Raw genomic sequence first — 19,375 nt, 5'->3', positions numbered from 1 at the left:
ATTATGTCCTTGTTTTAGTACTTTTGAATTGAATGTTGTGTTTGTTGGAGGGACTCAGGGGAGATATGTGCTTTTTTTGGGACAGCCACAGACACTCTGTAGGACAGGAAAGTATGGGTATGGAAGAGACATTAGGGGAGGGTAGAGGGATCTCTCCTGGGTGTGATAGGTAGGGCACTTGGAACGAGAACAGGTTTCTTATAATTAGACATGAATGGGGTTGGGAAAATTGGGAGACACTGCTGGAATTTGCTGGAGAGTTTGTTCTTATGGGTGATAGACAGGAAAGCGGGATTGAGTTTTCAAGTTCCGGGGTATCATTTGGGGAGTCTAATGTTCTCTCTCATTTGTGGGTAGTTTGTCATTTATTGTAACCCACCATGAAGCTTTCTGGTTAGGATGGGATATACATCTAAACAACATTAACAATAAAATGTCATGGCATCTGCAAGGCCTGTCAGCACCAGAGATTTCACCTGCTGAGATCTATGCACTTCTGTGTAGATCACACGTGGTTAGGTTACTTGGAGTGAAGAGGAAGGGCTGATACAGTTAGCCCTGATGCTTTATTAGAATCTGCAGAATCCCTGCAGTACAGGGCCAAAAAGTTTTTCAGGGAAAATTATTTTTGCACAGGGAAACCAATACCTGAGATAATCAAGAGGACTTCCCTGAATGAGGCTCTGTCCTATGGGAATGGGGTGGAGACAAGCCCTGCATTTTGGTAGAGGTCCAAGCCCTGAATGCTAACTTTGAATGACATGGTGCTGGAGATAAGAAAGGCTGCCAGAGGGAGAAGGTGCTGGATGGAAGAGGTGACAAGAAGATTTAGTGCTTAGGTCAGAGGAAAACCCCAGGGATTTGTCCAAAATTTGATCTCCTGTTCCTTCCTGGTCCCCAGCTGGAATGGTCTGCCAGTGTCACCAGTGGCCCCAATGCAACAGAAGTACCTGGTGTACATGTCAAAGGGCAGTATAAAATCCATGCATGATGGACACCTCCAAAAGCCCAGAGATTTTAGAGAAGGTATAATCACAAAAGGGGAGAGAAAAAAAAAATCATTGGACAAAAGTGTCACCAAAGCTGAGGGAAAGGAAAATATTTCTACAAAGGCAGAAGAGGGCACTAAGTGTTCAAAATGGTGGCACTTTGTGGTACAGACAGAAAACCACTGAACTGTTAGCACCAGGGGGACAATCCTAACACCAGTATTTGGATCAACACAAACAGGCTGAACCATGTGACAAGATTCAGAGTGTGCTAGGAGAATCACAGGACTCACAAACCCACTTTCGGTTCCTCTTGCAGAGAATGGATTTTTGGTTGTAACCACATTGGTCTAAGGACATATGCAGGCAAGGTTCTTTGGGTAGATGTGATAACTTTTATTAGACTAATTGTGTAGTTGGAAAAAAGTTTTTTTGCCAGCTTTTGGGTGCAATCACCCTTCTTCTGGCATAGGAAATCTCTGCTGTTCTGAGACTCCAAGGAATGAAAGAAGCTAAAAGTGTGATAGGATGTCAGTGAAAATGTAAACAGGTGGAAATTAGGAAAACAAAAGATAAGAGCAGGGAAGGGAGGGAAAAAAGCCAAGGTGAGTAAGGGACACTCTACAATAGTAGATATTCAAGGTAGAATCATAGAAGTAGGGTCGGAAGAGACCTTGTAAATCTTCACGTCCGACCCCCTGCCTGGGCAGGAGAAAAACTGGACTCATATGACTCCAGCCAGGTAGGCATCAAGCCTCTTTTTAAAGACCCCCAGGGTAGGAGCCAGCATCACTTCCCTTGGAAGTTGGTTCCAGATCCTAGCCACCTTGACTGTGAAGTAGTTCTTGCGGATGTCTAATCTAAACCTACTCTCCAACAACTTGTGGCCGTTATTCCTTCTTATGCCAGGGGGCACTAGGGGGATACAAGGTCTCTCCCAAAGCCTTCTGGTCCCCACTAGTAAGTTTATAGACAGTCACCAGGTCCCCCCTCAGCCTTCTCTAGAAAAAAGGCCCTTGCAAAAAACATTTTTTCCAATTACTCAATTGGTTGAATAAAAGACATAACATCTACCCAAAGAACCTTGCCTGCCTCTCGCACAGAATACCTTTTGAATGGCATGCAGGCATCCCATGATAGCTCAGAAGGGATGGCTAAGGAACTGGTTGGACCAGAATCAAATTTGTCAGTGTTTTGGACTGGGAGCCACTTCTCAAAGACTTCCCTGGCATTGGTACTGGAGGATTGTGCCTGTGCGGGAGGGAAGAAAGCTATCCCAATTAAAATAAATACAGTGATTTTAGTTAATTTATTAAAATTATTAAAAAGCATTTAAAAGAATTTCAGTATCTGTATTCAGGACTTGGGTGCTAAAAAAAAGTAATGAAACTTACGCTTTGATGTTCCCTATAACATTTTTTGACTGAGCTGCTCCAAGTAAACAAGCTGGAATGTCTGACATTCTGTAAAAAGCAAGCAGAAGCAAGATTTGGTTCATTCAAAAAAATCTGTGTTCTCTTTCTTGCAATACCTCTCAGTCAGTTCCTAATTTACGACAATAAATCACCTTTTACTCCACAAATACTTAGTTTCTCTATTAGTTTCTCATAGAACTTTAGCAATGGGTTTTCAACATCTAAAATCTTCAATTGGTTCTTTACTCCGCTAGATTAAATCAGCTCATTTTGAAAATGTCAATATATTAGTGAAACTTGATTTTCCTTCACAAAAAATGTGATAGTTAGATCTTATCATATCATAATCTTCCAGGTGGTTTGTTACTCTATTATTGCCTTAATCAATCCACTAGCTATAAAGAAATACTTATTAACCTGTTACTCTTGGATTTTTGCGCAAGGTGGAGGCAGGCTGCCCTCCGCGGGTCTGGGGCCAGGAGCTGCTCTTGCCTCTTCCTGGTGGGGGGGCTGGGCTGGGCTCAGTTGCACACGGCTGGTGGTGGTGGCAGTGCTGGGAGGGGTGCCTACGGGGGAGGGGTGGGCTATGGGGAATTTTGAATTACAAAGTGGTGCTGAGCGCGGAGTGGGGAAAAGTGGCCCCTTGTCCTCCTGGGGTTTCTGGCTGGGGGGGCAGGGCTGGGTAGGCCCTCCTGTTGTGGGAGCCCGCCGGGCTTCCCCTGGGTCCTACTGCCCCTGGTTCCTGTCACTTTTGACAGGAACCAAAGGCAGATAAATATTAATTTTCTAAATTTTTTAGGGGCCCTGCGGGCCAGACAGAATGGCCTCACAGGCCGTATTTTGCCCAGCCCTGTTATATAGTATGTTACACAAGACGATCAAAATTTCTGACTTTTAAATCAGTGAGCACATCTAACCAACAAGTACAGACAGCTCTTCATGAAATGGTCTATTATTGCTTACTACTTCTCCAATCTTTTGGTCATTTACAAATTTTACTTGCAGTGATTTAGCCGAGCACTTAATTATCAGTAACAGCATTAGCCTATTTATAGTTCCTTGAAAAATAAGGCATTTTACTGCGCATATAAAATATGTATCATATAAAGGTGAACCTTTAACATTTAAAGACACCAAATGCAGCGTCTGTGATTACCACTGGAGATAGGGAAGCAATGAGCTACTGTTACATTACTTACTCAAGCTGCAGTACTTGGTCTTCCATCAAAGAAATGAGAGGAGAGATGACTATTCCTGTATGTTTCATGTAAACAGGTGGAAACTGGAAACACAGGCTCTTCCCATATCCTTACACATAACATATAAATAGGATGTATTAAAAAGACTAGAATTCCAACTCCTCCTCAAAGCCCTGCTTCTTAGCTTACTTTCCCCTTTATTGTACTTCTAACATTAAAAATTATCTTGTACAGATTTATCTACATGAAATTTACTACAAAACAGTCCTAAAAACAGCTTACATTTGTTCCCTTACTATAAAGGCACATCCTAAACATAACTTACCAGTTGCCATGACAACAAGATTATCTCTTCTACCTTCTAAAACAGAATAGATCACTTTCCACTGGACCCTTGAAATCAAAAACATATTTTTATTTGTCGACAAAGTACTGTATCAGGCATACATATAACATTAGAACTTAAGTAAAAGAGGCAGTTCAATAAAAACACTAAAGAAATATTCTTTCATGTAGTCTGTGTGGGATCCTGATTCCTACATGCAGTCAAACCCTGCTTGCCTTGCTAACAGAAACAGCACCTTTGAAGTCATACAGAAATCCTTACAGCAAGCTGAGCAGGATTTTCCTGTCTTTAGTGGAAGACTACAAAACACAATGGGTACCCAGCACAGGATTAAAACTGATCTAAAAATAATATTTAAAAAATAGTCAACTTGATCAAAGTAAATACTGCAACATGATCTAAAATACCATCTCAAAAATTTGCCAAAAAGGATTTCCCTCCCAAAAAAGTTATATATTTTTTTAATAAAATTTGAGCTACAAACATACCTTGGACAACATTTTAAGAATTATTTTATTCTACTCATTTTCTAAACAAGAACGTATAATGATTTTAGCAACACTGAGGCCCCCACTACACATGCAGGTAAATGCACAACAGAAATTAATGCGTGATCTGCACAACCATGGCTCCTCCTGTATACAGCAGTAAGTGTGATTGTGGGATTGCGCATTGATCCAAATGTGCCTTATTGCCAGTGCAGAGGGACCCCAATCCTAGATGCAAATTAAAGCTCAATAGCAACCAGCTATAAAGTTAGTACACATTTTCGAGGTCTAAATTTATAGATGGTTGGAGCTTTGTATAGTATGATAAGTACTTTCCATGCGTAGCTGGTCTCAAGGCACCTGCACAATTAACCAGTTAATTGCACGATACCTATAACATATAAATGAGGCCTGATATATAGTGGATCAATTGTACAGAAGTATGCTTTGCTTTTGCAACTTCTGGAGAAGTGTACTTTGAGCCAGAAAGCCTATCAAACTTCTCTCCTGACTATATAGTTAAACCAATGCTGCATGTTGTTTCTGACCCATTAAAAATCTATTCCCTGTACAGCAGTGTTGTGCTTGTATATCCGATTGTCCTCCCACTACAAATATATTTAAGACTGCTTGGATGCATCTACACATGCCACTAAGGTGAAGCAATAAACTCTGGTGCTTATTGTGCTGGAGTTTATTGCTCCTGGATGTCGCACTTACACATGCACCTGGGACTGCAGCATGTTGAGCCCAGTTGGAGCAACCCTGGCTGGCAGGAGACCTGGGGGGTCAGCCTTCCAGCCCAGGGCTGCTATGACATGGCTCAATGTGCTATGAAAGGGCTGCCTGGGGCACAAAGGTGCTCCCGCCTGGGGCTAGCCAGCAGGCAGCCACCGCACTGAAACATTCTCATGCCCCAGCCAGTCATGTCAGTGTCTACACGTGCAGTGCTGTGGAGTAAATAACTCTGCAGCAGGATAGTATTTGTATTTACAAGTACTACTCTACTTCAGAGTTAATTCGTTTCCCACAGCCTAATAGATGTGTAGATGTGAGACACTTACTGTGGAGCTAATTAGTCTGCTCTACAGTAAACATTTTGTGTAGACTTGCCTTGGAGGTGCTACTGCAGTCTGCCTTTCTCATTAAGATAAAATATTTGTGTTTACAATGTTATGGTGCCCGGAGAGAGATCTTTGTAGCTTAAGCTTCCTATTAAATAATTTAAAAATTTACAGTTAACTTCACAAAGGCGTAATTACCTGCACCTACTAAAAACAAAACCTGTTAAATATATTGCTGATCACACAGTAAAGTTCCCTGTAGATATACTCTGACAGATCCTCAATGCAGAGACTACACCTTTTTGAACAATTCCAGGGTTGGTGATGGTGTTTAAAATACCTAACAATACAAAATCTTTTTAAAAAAGGAACCAGATACGTAATGGTTAACTGAAAAACATACTCACGGTTTAAAAGCAGAATGACCAAAATATGTTTTTAAACAGATTTCTTCTTTTTCACTAGGGCTGGGCAACAAGGGATCTTAGACCAAAAAAAAAAAGGCATGTATATTTAGCTCTAAGGTGTTCAGTCGTGGCCCAAAATATAATAGGCAGTTTGCTGCTAGTGATTTTAAGGGTCCTGAACCTACACAATTCTAATAAAACCCAGCATATCTCCAAACACTCCCAGGAATTAGTGTGAATTGCTCTCCTTGATCCCCAGTTGATGTAGTTATGGATAGGCTGGCCATATGTCTCAGACAAGCTTGGACAGTCTCAGCTTTCATAGTTTGGTCCTGGCTGGTTGGTCAAAAAAGTCCAGAGTGGAATTCAGTGGAGATACGGAGCAACATGTTGTACCAGGCAGGTGGCTGAACAGGCACTACTGCTCCTATGCAGGAAGGACATGCCATATATGTGGATAGGGTGGCGTCTGCTCCAGTCCACCCACCTTGTTCCCAACACAGGAACAGCACTGCCTGATGGCGCATCGTGTTGCTCTGGATCCCTGGCCAGACCCTGCTCTGGGACTTTTGACCAACTGGCTAGGATCAGACTATGGAAGCCAGTACTGTCCTCGTTTGCCTCGGCCATATGGTCACAGATATACAAGCACATCTGGCCACATGTTCAATTAATGGCATGATAAGAACAAACCAAAAAGTTGTAACACTTTTTGTGAAACAATTTTGTGGCTTATTCCTTGTTTTATCATGTCATTTATTGATTCATCATGTAGCTGGATTACAACTTAAAATGCAATTTCAGATCCCAATCACACCCTTTCTACTTGCCAGTGCTGGGGGAGCTTGGAACCACAATTCCAGGCTCCCCCTGAACTGACAAGCTGAAAGCCAAATTCCCACAGCCTATTGTGACCCAGTGTGGTCCTGGGATCAGGGCCAACAATTTGCTGTCAGCTCTGGCCCCAGGACTGCACCAAGGCCAATTCAAGACCCCACTGTAATCCTGGAGCCAGGACCAGCAATCAGATGATTGTTGGCAGCAGACCTGAGGCAGCCTTGGGCATACCATTTGTTCAATTTAAGTCACTACACAAATCAGCCATAAAATGTTTAACTGTATGTATACAGCGGTGTAGGTTGTAGCCGTGTTAGTCTAAGGACACAGGCAGACAACGTTCTTTGGGTAAATCTGATATCTTTTATTAGACCAACTAAATATTTGGAAAAAATTTTTAGCAAGCTTTTGGGTTTAAAAACCCTCTGGGGCAGGCTGAGGAAGCATCTGCAGCTAGGCTAATCCTCAAAGGGAATTTACAGAACACTTTTCACAGATGAGCCTATGAACTTCACTTCAGCCCCTGGATACAAAACATCATGGACTAAATATAGACATCGGATTTATGACGCATTATAACTTGCCTGACATCTGACTCCCCAGGTACCTCTCCGCTATTTACCCTGCTACATTCATCCCCCTACCCTGTCCCACCCTCCCAGCCTGTCTCACCCACTGACACCTCAATTTACATCTTCATTGACTGGCTTTCCTGCATACATGCCAGCTTCTGGCCTCTTTACTATTCATTCCATCCAGGAACAGCATACACCAACTGCAGATGCTTCCTCAGCCTGACAAGAGTTTTTAAACCCGAAAGCTTGCTAAAAATTTTTTCCAACTATTTAGTTGGTGTAATAAACAATATCAGATTTACCCAAACACAGGCAACCCAAGCAGGGTGCGGGACCCAGGGCATATCAGTCCATATGGGGTCCTGCCCCAATCCCAGACCCAAAGCTGCCACCGCAGCGTTGAGAGCGGGAGGTGGTGTAGTGAGTGGCTGGACATAGAACCACTGCTCCACCCAGGTCCGCACTGCCGCTGCTCTGCCCAGCTCCATGGGGCCCTCCAAAGCACGAGGCCCAGGGCAGTTGCTCCAATTCGCACCCCCAAGGACAGCTTGTACCCAAAGAACCTTGTCTAACTGTTATATATGGAACATTTTTATGGCTTGTGTGCCATGTTACAGCACTTTAAAGGTAGGTGTAGCACTCTTGTAATTTATGCTGCGATTAACACATTAAATTAAGGCAGAAATGTAATGTGTAATTATACAGAGACCTTATCTTTAAGTCAAATACAGAGCTTGATGGTACATTTGAATGCACCTCTACATGGATTACAATTTTTACTTATACCCACACTTTTCATTGTACTTCTTTTTTTTTTCATTTTTAGTCACGTGTTTTATTGTAATTCAGTATTTACCCCAGCTTTCTTCTTCTTCCTCCTCCTCAATGCCCTCATCTTCATCATCATCTGGAGCAAGATGCAATTTTGTGTCGTTATCTTTCTTAGTGTCAGTGGAGTTTGAGTTAGTCAGATCCACTTTACAGTTGCTGACATCATCCAAAGTCTGGAAATTTAATTGCAGGGGGAGTTAACGCACAGTATATGAACAGACCTGAAATTTTATTCAAGACAATTCCACACAAGGTAATATACGTTTTAAATCAGTGCTCAGCAAACGTGTTGTGGAGGCAAGGCAGAATGACCCGGCTCAGGTCTGAGGCAGACCAATACTAGGACTCAGATGCTACTACTCCCACTTCTCACCATGTCACAGATGAAGCGCCCCCATCACTCAGCTGTGGCACACTGTGATTTAGACAAAGCTCTCTGCTACTGAAACCCCTGGTCTGTGGGCTATATCCAATGGCTCCACCAACCGTAGCTTGGCAAGCCCTGTTCTACACTATTGACAACATGGCTAAGAGCTACCTGCCTGAGGTAGAAAGAATATACAGCATGAGAGAAACTGACGTTGTTAGAATAAAACATCCAGTAGATCCTGGCTTATCTGAACCCAGCAAGACTGTTCCCTGTTCTGATATGCAAAATGTCCAGATAAATTAGAAATCTATATGTATAATAGCACCAAAAAGAGGTATATTTAAAACAGAAAAACTACAGTCCAGAAACACAGTAACATTATTATAAATAAATAAAAGATCTGTATCAATACACACACACACACACTTTTTTTTGTATGTCTGGTGACCAGTTTGAGGGCTCACATTAGGAACAGTCTGCTGCAATAGCTCTCAAATGTATTACAGTTCTCATTAATTTACAGGTGTGGAAACATGACTTAGGAGGAATGTCTGACAGAAGTAACACTATTTAGTTTAGACTAGGAAATGTTCATGAAGGGATTTGATAACAGTCTTCAAATGCATGAAGAATGGTTATATGAAGGATGGAGATAGACTATTCCCTGTGACCACAGGGGACAGGACTAGAAGCAATGGTCTCAAACTGCAGCAAAGTATATTTAGATTGGATATGAGAAAGACTATTCTCATAAAGAGTGGTTAAGCACTAGAATAAGCTACCCAGAGAAACTGGGGAAATCTCCATTCTTGGACGTTTTTAATGTCAAGTTAGACAGAATTTTGAGTGGGATGGTTTAAGCAGGCCTGATCCTGCCTTGAGTAAGAGGGATGTTGTACTACATGATCTCCCAAGTTCCCTTCCAGCCCTACTTTTCTATGGTTTAAAAATCATACTCTCTCTTAATTTGGCCCTGATCCAGCACAGCATGTGAGTATACATTTTAAGTTAAACATGCCAGTGGTTTCACTGAAAATAGTGGAAATACCATATTTACACAAATCCAAGACAAGTTTTTCCCCATTTAACATGGGGGGCAAAAGTCCCTTGTCTTGGAACAGAGTACAACGTAGGGGCCAGAGTCGGAGCAACAGCACCGCTGTCCTGTCCCCGTCACCCCCTCCCCACCCCCTGCATTCTGCAGCCTCTGCCCCCTCTCCTCCTACTTACTGTCAAGCACAGCTCTGGCTCCAGCTCTGGATGGATTCCCTCAAGTAGCATCGAACACGGAAACTCCATCCCCTGCCCACAGTCAGCAGCAGTGTGCCTCTAGCCCTGGGACACTGCTGCATGGCTGGGCAGGATCCACACTTCCATGTGCTTCATGGCCCAGAAGGGAATGAAGTCAGAGCCACATCTGACAATAAGCAGCAGGGGAGGAAAAGGGTGAAGAAGGCAGAGACTGTAGGAAGCAGGGGATGGGGAAAGTGGCATAGGCTGTGGGGAATGGGGCAGAGGCTGCAGGGAGCAGAGGCTGGGGGGACAGGTGCCAGGGTAGAAGTCCTTTTCTGAGGTACTGCAGCCTAGCCAGTCAGTCATTATCCAGTTTGTATTTGTCCATACTGAATTTCATTCAATTGATTTCAGACTATTTCTCCAGTTTATCAAGGTCACTCTGAATCCTAACCCTACCCTCCAGAATGTCAGCAAATTCACCCAACTTGGACCAAAATCAAAATGCACTGTAAAACACACTATAATTTCATCCTTTTACTCTTGACCCCAAATGACCAAGTTTCCTCACAAAGGGTGGTATAAACAAAGAAGTTTGGGCCCTTACTTTAATCATTTCCATTTCTAGTTCTTCATCACTTTCAATGACACAGGCAAGGTTATTTTCTTCTTCCCTGGAATAAGGGTTCTGAAAAAATGTTTCAAGATTAGCTTCAACTTACTGAAGGCCAACTATCATCACACTGCTGTAACAAACAAGTATTACAAACACTCCATTTTGTTGTTGAAGATTACCCATAATAAAACATAGAAAAATATTAGTCCAAAGCTTCCACAGGAGAAGTTACAAGGTTGATTCAACTCCTCTGTAGGACCACTAATTCTTACAGAATAAAGGGCTTAGTCCATCGGTCTGTCTGTCCATAATGTTTTTCGAGCACTTTGATTGGTTAGTGAAATAACCAATCAGACTGCAGAGCACCACCATGATAGCAGAGACAGAGGGGATGGAGCAGGTGGGCGAGTCCATCACCGCTGGCTTTGCCACCCGCCCACCTCCAAGGAGCAGGACTGGGGGGTGGAATGGCAATGCGGGGTGCTGGTGGAGGGGGACACAGGGGCAAGCTTCCCCACCTCCCCCCAGCTCCTGGGAGGTAGCAGTGGCATGGGGTGGTGGGTGGCTGTACTCTGTCCTCCCCTGGCCCTTCCCCCCCATCATTCACTAGTTTATTTATATTTATTTATTTGATTTATATACTGCTTTTCCTGACGGAGGCCTAAAGTGGCTTACAGAAGACAGCAAAAAGCACCTACAACAAAACAGAAGAAGCAAAATAAAAGACAACAGAATATGAAAATAACCTATAAAGAAAAGAAAAATGCTCTAAACAATATCCCAGCCCAGCACTGCCTGCTAAACATCTGCTCAAATAGGAAGGTTTTACAGAACTTCCAAAAGACGCCCATGCTCTGGTTCTCTGGCAGACTTCAAGAGACAGCAAGTTCCAGAGTCGAGCGGTGACTATGAGGAATGACCTCCCATGTACTTCCAAGCAAACACTGAGCATGGATGGTACTTCTATGAAGCTGCTCTTGGCTGACTTTAGGAGTCACAATAGGACATAAAGGATAAGGTGGTGCCTTAGTTACATAGTGCCCAGGCCATTTAATCAAAACCACCACCTTGAATTGTGCCAGGAAAATTACTGGGAGCCAGTGCTGACTCTGGAGCACTGGGACTTATGTGGAAGGGGACTATACCTCCAAAATGAGGTGCTGAGGAGAAGATTAAATTCTGTCTTCTAATAAATGGACACACCAATTGATGGCTATAGTAAGAACTGGGCAGGGCTGCTGGAGTTCAGAATTAGGTTCTTCATCTTCTAAAAGCCCTGGCATGTTATATTTAAGAGATGAAGGTGCTAAGCACGCCATAAACAGTAACTTGGCTACATGGTAAAGCCGATTTGTGGTATGATGCATAGCAAACAAGCCACATAGCTATTGCCTTTATAATGTGTAACATCTTTGTGATTCATTTGCATTATACCTTGAACATGTGGCATGTTTGGGGCTGTCCCATGATAGATCCCCATGCTCAGCTAACTGTACAGATCTGGAATGGGGCAGTCCCAGGATCCCAGGCACAGCTGCCCCCTACCCGATCAATGGGATCAGGCTGAGGGCAGAATTAGGTCCTGGACCTGGCACCCCATCCAATCCCCAGAGGCAGATGGCAGGGGGGAGAGAGACAAGGAGCAGTGCCATGAGCCTGACATCAGGAAGCATCTTCACGAATGTCAGCCTCACTGTATCTTGAAGCTTTAAGAGGGCACATAGGCAGGAGCCCCAGCTGCAAGCCTGCTTTTTTAAGTTCCCAGGGCACCAGTGGAAGTAGCAACTGAGCTGGGAGCTCTGCTCCACAGTTGCAGGCATTACTTTGTGGTATGGGGCATGGGCAGCTGAGAAGCAGAGAGCTCCCAGCTCCCCAGCTGCCTGTGCCTCACACTGTGGGTCTTGATGCATGGGGAACATTAAAGGGCACCACTGGGGCAGCTTCCCTGGGTTTCTCTGCTGGGGACTTTAAACCCCAGTTCTGGTTGGCCTTCCAAGCACAGGAGATCAGAGGCCCCTGGCCGGGTTTAAAGTCCCCAGTGAGAGAAGTCTTTCGACGCTCCTGACCCAGCTGGGAACCTCTTATCTCCTGCACCTAGCAACCTGGCCAGAGCTCTGGGGCATGGGGTTTTGACAATCAGTTGATCAACAGCCCAGCTTCAGATCACAACTGAGCCAGTCTGAGTCCCCAGTATGGTCCCAGCTGTCATCTGACAATCAGCTGATTGTCAGCCGGCTGGACCTGGGCACTTTTCTTTCAACTTGCCAGTGCAGGGGGACCCCAGCATGATAATGCACCAGAAAGCAATAATGGCATAATTAGGAACTGATCCTTGATTACAAAATCATGATTCCTGCCATGAAGGCATCAGGGATCAGATCCTATGTGGCTCCCAGTAACTTTACTGGCACAGCACGTGGCAGGGGCCTGAAATGATTATGGACCAGGGGCCTAAAATTCACACATTAAATGTGAACAATACAGGAAAAATTTTAAAAATATCCAGTCTTTGGCCAGATCGTGAAGTAATAAGAGCCAACTGGCAACAGAACTAAAGAGCAACTCAAATTGACAAGTTTTAGATGCTGCCAAAACTAAAACTTTAAGTTCAGCAATTAAATATTTCATATTAACTATCACTCACAGACAGCTATTTAAAATATCTTAGTAAATTAACAATGTTTATGCTCTGTATTGATTTACTTTCTCTCTATTACCTCAGTCACACAAACAGCTTCTTTTAGCATTTCTTCATTAGCCTGTTGCTCCAACATTTGAAGTTCATATTCAGTAATGTTCAGTGACATTAAGCACTCTCTATCCAGGCTTTTCTTGGATTCTGCCTCTTCAGTCCCAACTTTATGGTCAATCTTGGTATCTTCCGTTTCTTTATCAATAGGATGCCCCCCCTTGACGCACATTAAAGAATTATCAGAGTCGTTTAAATTATCTTGCAGTCTTCTAGTGAATTCAGGTGTTACATCCATTTCTTCTTCAAGAACGGTGGACAGAATTCCAGGTCTTCTTGAATCTACAGCACAACTGCTTCCCAGTTCCACTTGATCATTTGATTCATGAAGCAACAAGCTTCTCAAGGCACTTATATTTTCTGATATACAAGTTAATATTTTCACAGTTCTATTGAAAAAATAAGAAACTTAAATCAAGCTTTAAATAAATATTACTGTCTGTCTTACCAGAATTTTTAAAAAGGTTTGCACTTCACTGATAAGTCTAACATAAAAACCCTCCCAATCAATCTCTTACAAAGTGTCAATTTGTCATTTCAGCTATGTAAGTTTTTCAGAAACATACCTTATTTTTCCTCAACTGCAAAACAATATACATCCATTTTCACTTCTAAGAATATAAGCGAAGGAAACTGCTTTCACCATGCCATGATACTGCTTAAACATAGATAGTTTACATAAAATATAATATTTACTCAAAGCGAGCCAAATACCATATTTATGTAGCTGTACTTTTCTTACCACTGAAAGAGACTGGTAAAGCAGCCACAAGTTTTAAGTCACATGGAAGAAAATATCCTAGAACATATAATGATACAATTCATCCAACAAATCTATTTTTAGTGCCCTTTAACTTATTTTATGAGCATCTTTTTGAGGTAATATTTCTAAAACTTATTTTCAGTACAAGTCAATGTGGTTGCTAATTTATCAGTTTTTGAGTAAGCAACCAGGGAGGAAAAAAATTACCATCTCAACTTACCATTTTCTATTGGAGTCAGCATAAAGATGTCTGCTTTACTAGTTTGGGCTAGAACACAGTGGCCAACCTGTGATATGAGCACCACAAGTGGCATAGGCAACCTCCTTATGGGGCACACGGCAGATCACAGAAGGGGCAGGAAGCACAATGGCAGATAGAGTAGGGAGCAAAAAGCAGAGCAGGCAGGGAGCACAGGTCAGGGAGGAGAAAGCACAATAGCACATCAGGCAGGCAAAAAGGATCAGAGGTGCAGGGAGATCCACAGGGCTTAATTTCTGGCACACCTACCAAAAAAATTGACCCCACTGGGGAAGAAGAATAGAACTCTAATGAAACTTAGGTGACCACATACACATGTATAACAGCTAGGGGTGTGCAAAGCAGGCCATGTTTGATTAAGATTCAGCCCAATTCGGGGGACGGTAATTTGATTAGTTGATATGGATCACTGTCCTGATTCAATTTGTCCAAATCTAAATCTGAAGATTCAATTCTGATCCAGAGAATCAGCGATTCAGCCATAGACACAGCTTTATATGTTTTTTCTACATACCTTGAGGTACCAATCACAGCTCGTGAATGCTGCAATGGTGGGGCGGATGAAGTGTCCCACCAGAACAAGTCCCACCTCCCGTGTGCTCGGCAGTGGACCTGAAAGTGGACCAGAAGTACTTCCGATCCACTTCTGGATCCACCACTGAGCACGGCGGGGACTCCCCCGCACTCCCATGGGACACTCCTGGTCTACTCCAATGAAAATAAAAAAGGTTATATAACATTTGATGCTTATAAGCAGCTGATTCTATTAAGTGAGATTTGAATAAGCAGCATAAAATGTCTGTCATACAATGTCTTTGGCATTCAATTTTGGGGGTTTAATACTGATACACAGCTGAGACTATTAAGCAAGATTCTAATACCCAGCAGACACTGTATATGATCGTGAATTTAGAAAGCTATTAAGTCAAACATTCAAGAGCTCAATTACATACATATAATCTTATGAACTGCATTATCGCTAAAAAATATTGTGTAATATGAAAACACAAGGACTTTACTATATATCAATAATTGTGAAGAAAATTAAGTGTAATATTACCATATTCACTCAATTCCAAGACTAAGTTTCCCATCCCCATTTAACATGGGGGGGAACCTCCACATCTTGGAATCAAGCATGAGGAGGGGGGAGCAGGCAGCTCCAGCTCCAGCCCCAACCCTGGGAAAGAGCCAAAGCTGAAGCTGCTGCCTACCCCCTGTAGCCTCTAAAACTCCTGCTAAACCCCTGCCAACCCACAGCCTCAATTTTCTACACCCCTTCCCCTGTCTCGCCCCGCCCTTCCCCCCTTCTCTGCGTCATCACTACAATGCCGGAGCTTGAGCAAGAGCAGGGGAGGGGGAAGAGGCTGCAGGGGAATGAGATGGGGAGAAGGGTAGTACCAAGGATGTGGCGGGGTAGTAGGCAAGGAGCAGAGGCTGTGAGGACAGGCACAATGGAAGGGTAAGTGTGTGTCTGTGTGTGTGGGGGTAGGGGTGACAGGCAGCAGGGGACAAACTGCCTGTCTTCCCCACCACTTCCCCCACTGCCTGCCCTACATAACCCTCCCTGCACTGCCTCCCCTACCACCTGCCCACCCACCACTGCTCTCTCTGCTCCAGTGGTGCTGGAGATGAATTTAAGACAATCTTCCAATAATTGGATTCTATATATGGAAAATTATAACAAATTTATAAATTTTCCACTTATAGCCACACTGGAGGGTCATCTTAAATTCAGGAGTTATCTTGGATTTGGGTAAATATGGTATTATTAATATGGGAGAGAATTAAATGAAACATAGATACACCACAAGATATTATCTCTAAGAAGAAAATGGGACCACAGAGCTCATTTTTAGAGTAAAGAGTTTAGTTTTAAATGGTTTAAAAAAATCACAAGCCTCAAATTTATTACTGAAACTATATTGTGAAACATACTCTCTACTGTTTAAATTCTCCCATTTGATAGCTCATTTACATTCAGTGCTGTACAACATGAATAAAAACTCTATTCTATTCTTTTCAAGTCAGGAAACAATTGGTTCTACTGCCACAAAGTACTTGAAGTTTTTATTATTATTATCTGGAAATTGCAACTTTTACCAGAGTATTATTGGATTCTCTTCTGTTATACTTTTTATAAGTGAGAACCTAAAGATGTCTCTAAGCAATCCGATTATCACCTCAGCTAGGTACCTGACATTTAAACATTCACTCTGATTTTTCTTGTGAACCATAGCTCATCCTAGATTTTCAACATGCAACTCCATGATGCCTGTTTCTAATTCAGTAGTTGCATGCAGTTCTTTTAATGCCTGTATTATGGGGAAAGGCCACAGTTCATGGATAGGCTTTCAACCGAGTTTTCTGTTACAAGCAGTTTTGGTTTGTGCAACCCACACAAAAAGGGATGTCAAATTGGTAACTAAATCAGAGGACAAGATTGATTTTCTCACTTTTTTTAGTTTAAACCTACATGAAAACTTGGAAGAAGGCTGAAGGATGAAACCCTAGCCTTGCTGAAGTCAATGGGGGCAATGCCATCATCTTCAACAGGACTACCCTGAGTTCCTAAATATGAAAATACTAAAAGTATAGCTCTAAGGAGCTCAAGAGATCTTGGACTTTTTCTGCTCTATAACAAAGGAAACACACAAAGGAAAGAACTACTTTACCGGAATCTCCCAACTGAGATCTTTTATAGGATAATCAAAATATAAAGTCAACCTGAATCATAAAAAGAAAATGGTATTTAACATCTAAAGATCCAATCTCCTATGGTATATGTAAAGATAGATATCTATTTCTGGTTAAGTTGGATTCTTTAAAATTTAAAAAACAAAAACAAAAAACAAGGAACTTCTTCACCCTTTTATCTCTAGGTAGAAAAAGTGAACCTGCTTCAAACTGTGGTTTCTTATGCAAAGGCAGGAATACAGACAGATGTATATTTAGAAGCACAGATTTATACCTTTGTAACACTGATATCTCATTTCTGAGCAGGTGCATGCTGTTCAGAGCCTGCCCACACAAAGGCATGGGCTCCCAAAGCTCTGCGAGTCACCCTGCCCTGCCTTGCCTTGCCCTACCCTCTAGATCAGGAACAGGAAGCAGAAGCTGAAGGAAGAAGGGGGAGCCTGGAGACCCTGCTCACAGCAGCAGGAGAATAATGCAGCAGAGTGATGCCCAGACTGGGAGCCTGAGGCTGTGATTTAACTCAAAGACCCCATGCAGCCCACAGGCCACCAGTTGGACAGCCCTGATTTATAGCATTAGACCAGATTCTAGCAACAGATGCACAAGAACACAGTACTTGACAGGGATTCAGTAGGTAAAAAGGAAATAAGAGCTAAGCAATAGCTAACCTCTCTGTGTTTGTAAGTTGTCCAGAAGTGCCAGAGAATTTAGCCAGATCCATCATCTCTTCAGCTAATGAAGTCAATTGGTTTTTCACTTCATTTGCAAACATTTCTCCATCTAGAAAAATCAATGTCTGTAGAGTTTCTTTACAATAATTTAAGATTTATCAGCTATATGCATATGCAAACAAGAGTTAGTGATTCCTGAGAGAAACCATGGTTACACAGGTTACAGTTGTTAGATTAAACAATTTTCCATTTCCAGAAGTAGCCTGAGCAGCTGTTTTAGAATGGACTCCACCTCAAGTCTAGGGATATAAGGCATGATCCAGTAGTCCTACACTCTTGATACATATGAGTTGGGGAATTCTAGGGAGAAGTCATGTTCAGAGACTAAAGACACTTTCAATCCAAAAGGTTCAGGCAGAGAAGTAGCCCTCTAAGTTCTGCCATGGGAATCAGCAGACCATAAGGATGTGGACAGTTATCACATTTGAATCATTCCAAGAATGTCACCGGGTGCATCTACACAAGATGCTTTATTGTGCTGTAGCATAGTTTACTACACAGTAAGCATGTGCGTCTACAGGTGCAAACGCAAGTAGCAAATTTACCTGCGATTACTTATTGCTCCCTGTCAGCTGGCCACCAGGGGATTGGTCCCTGCCCCCAGGAACTGTCGACTGCTGAGAAGGGCTCTGCAACCAGAGACCAGGTGGGAATTATGTCCTCTTGCCTTAGCAGCAGGGAGCTCCAAGCCCCCTGCTACCAGACTGTGAGCAGGGAGCAGGGGCTGGGAGATCCTTACCTCCCAGCCCCCACTTCACCATCTTGATCAGGGAGCAGGAGGCTGGAAGAGCCTTATATCCCAATGCCAGCTCCAAGGCCATGGAGCTGCCCCATGGTCGCAGAGCTGGACCTGGGAGCTTCTTTCTGGCAGGGGCTGGGGAACCTGTTCCCCACCCAGCTCCTTGATTGTGGGATTTTGCAGTGGGGGCTGGGAACTGTTGTGGTCAGGGGCAGGTCCCAGCCCCATGCCCAGATCAGGTGATCGAGGCATGCGGGTTGGAACGAGCTGCAGGGGTGGAGAGGTCCCAGCCCTCTGCCCTGATCCATCAGTGGGGCAGCTTGCAACGAGCTAGCTGCTAGCTGCCCCACTGGCAGATTGAGGGAGGGGGCTAGGACCTGCCCTTCCCCTGCAGCTCTTTCCAAGTCTGCTGCTCCCATCAGGGAGCCAGGGCAAGGAACTCCCTTCAGCCGTCCCTGCCCTGGAAGCAGGCAGCCCCCCAGGGGCAGTATGCAATGTCCCAGCCCCTGCCAGCCCCTGGACTAGCACCCAGGCAGAGCCTAGAGCATATGGCAGCAGGGACCCCTTGAAGAGCCCTAGGAAGGGGAGGAGTTTGCTGCCATTAGCAGCAAATCTGTTCCCGTTTCCCTGCACATGTGGATGCCTGCCCAGGAGTGTTTACTCACAAGTAAACTGCTCCCAGATCTAATGCATGTATAAACGCACCAACTGATTGTGAAATTGGTTCACAAATGTCCTGGGTCAGAGGTGTCCACACAATAGGCTGCTAAGAGTTTTAAGTACAATGGGCACCTTTTAGGCACTGCAGTGCTGCTGAACCACCACCAAGGTAGTAGTGAGTACCCAGACCCATTGCAATTTCTATACTAGGTGCAAGTTCTTACCAACACCAAGTTCAGTGAAGACCCATTCCTGCACTTTACTGCAATCTGTACCTGCCTGGGAGTATCTAGGGGGGACATGTGGGTGTATGGAGTTGTGTGTGGTTGGGGGAATTGCCTAGACCAAGACACTCATCAGTATACTTCAGTACCCTAAAAACTGACCAAAGTTCAGTGCATCTCAAG

At 43.5% G+C, this 19,375-nt stretch overlaps 1 protein-coding gene across 5 annotated transcripts in view; it reads right to left on the bottom strand.

Moving 5' to 3' along the window:
* WRN (WRN RecQ like helicase) overlaps nt 1-19,375 on the bottom strand; it is a 171,964-nt gene that overhangs the window by 83,710 nt on the left and 68,879 nt on the right. For all 5 annotated transcript variants that reach the window (XM_090031993.1, XM_090031989.1, XM_090031990.1 and 2 more), the window contains 8 exons: nt 17,507-17,618; nt 13,088-13,508; nt 10,362-10,442; nt 8,177-8,324; nt 5,909-5,984; nt 3,929-3,996; nt 3,604-3,712; nt 2,384-2,452 (listed from right to left, as the gene is read on the bottom strand). In XM_090031993.1, coding sequence (XP_089888119.1) covers nt 2,384-2,452; nt 3,604-3,712; nt 3,929-3,996; nt 5,909-5,984; nt 8,177-8,324; nt 10,362-10,442; nt 13,088-13,508; nt 17,507-17,618 — 1,084 coding nt within the window. The remainder of the gene's footprint in view (nt 1-2,383; nt 2,453-3,603; nt 3,713-3,928; nt 3,997-5,908; nt 5,985-8,176; nt 8,325-10,361; nt 10,443-13,087; nt 13,509-17,506; nt 17,619-19,375) is intronic.

Source organism: Crocodylus siamensis, chromosome 2, assembly GCF_052110815.1.
Source record: "Crocodylus siamensis isolate JL-2025a chromosome 2, ASM5211081v1, whole genome shotgun sequence".
NCBI lineage: Eukaryota > Metazoa > Chordata > Crocodylia > Crocodylidae > Crocodylus > Crocodylus siamensis.
This window is presented reverse-complemented; position numbering and strand designations above follow the sequence as displayed.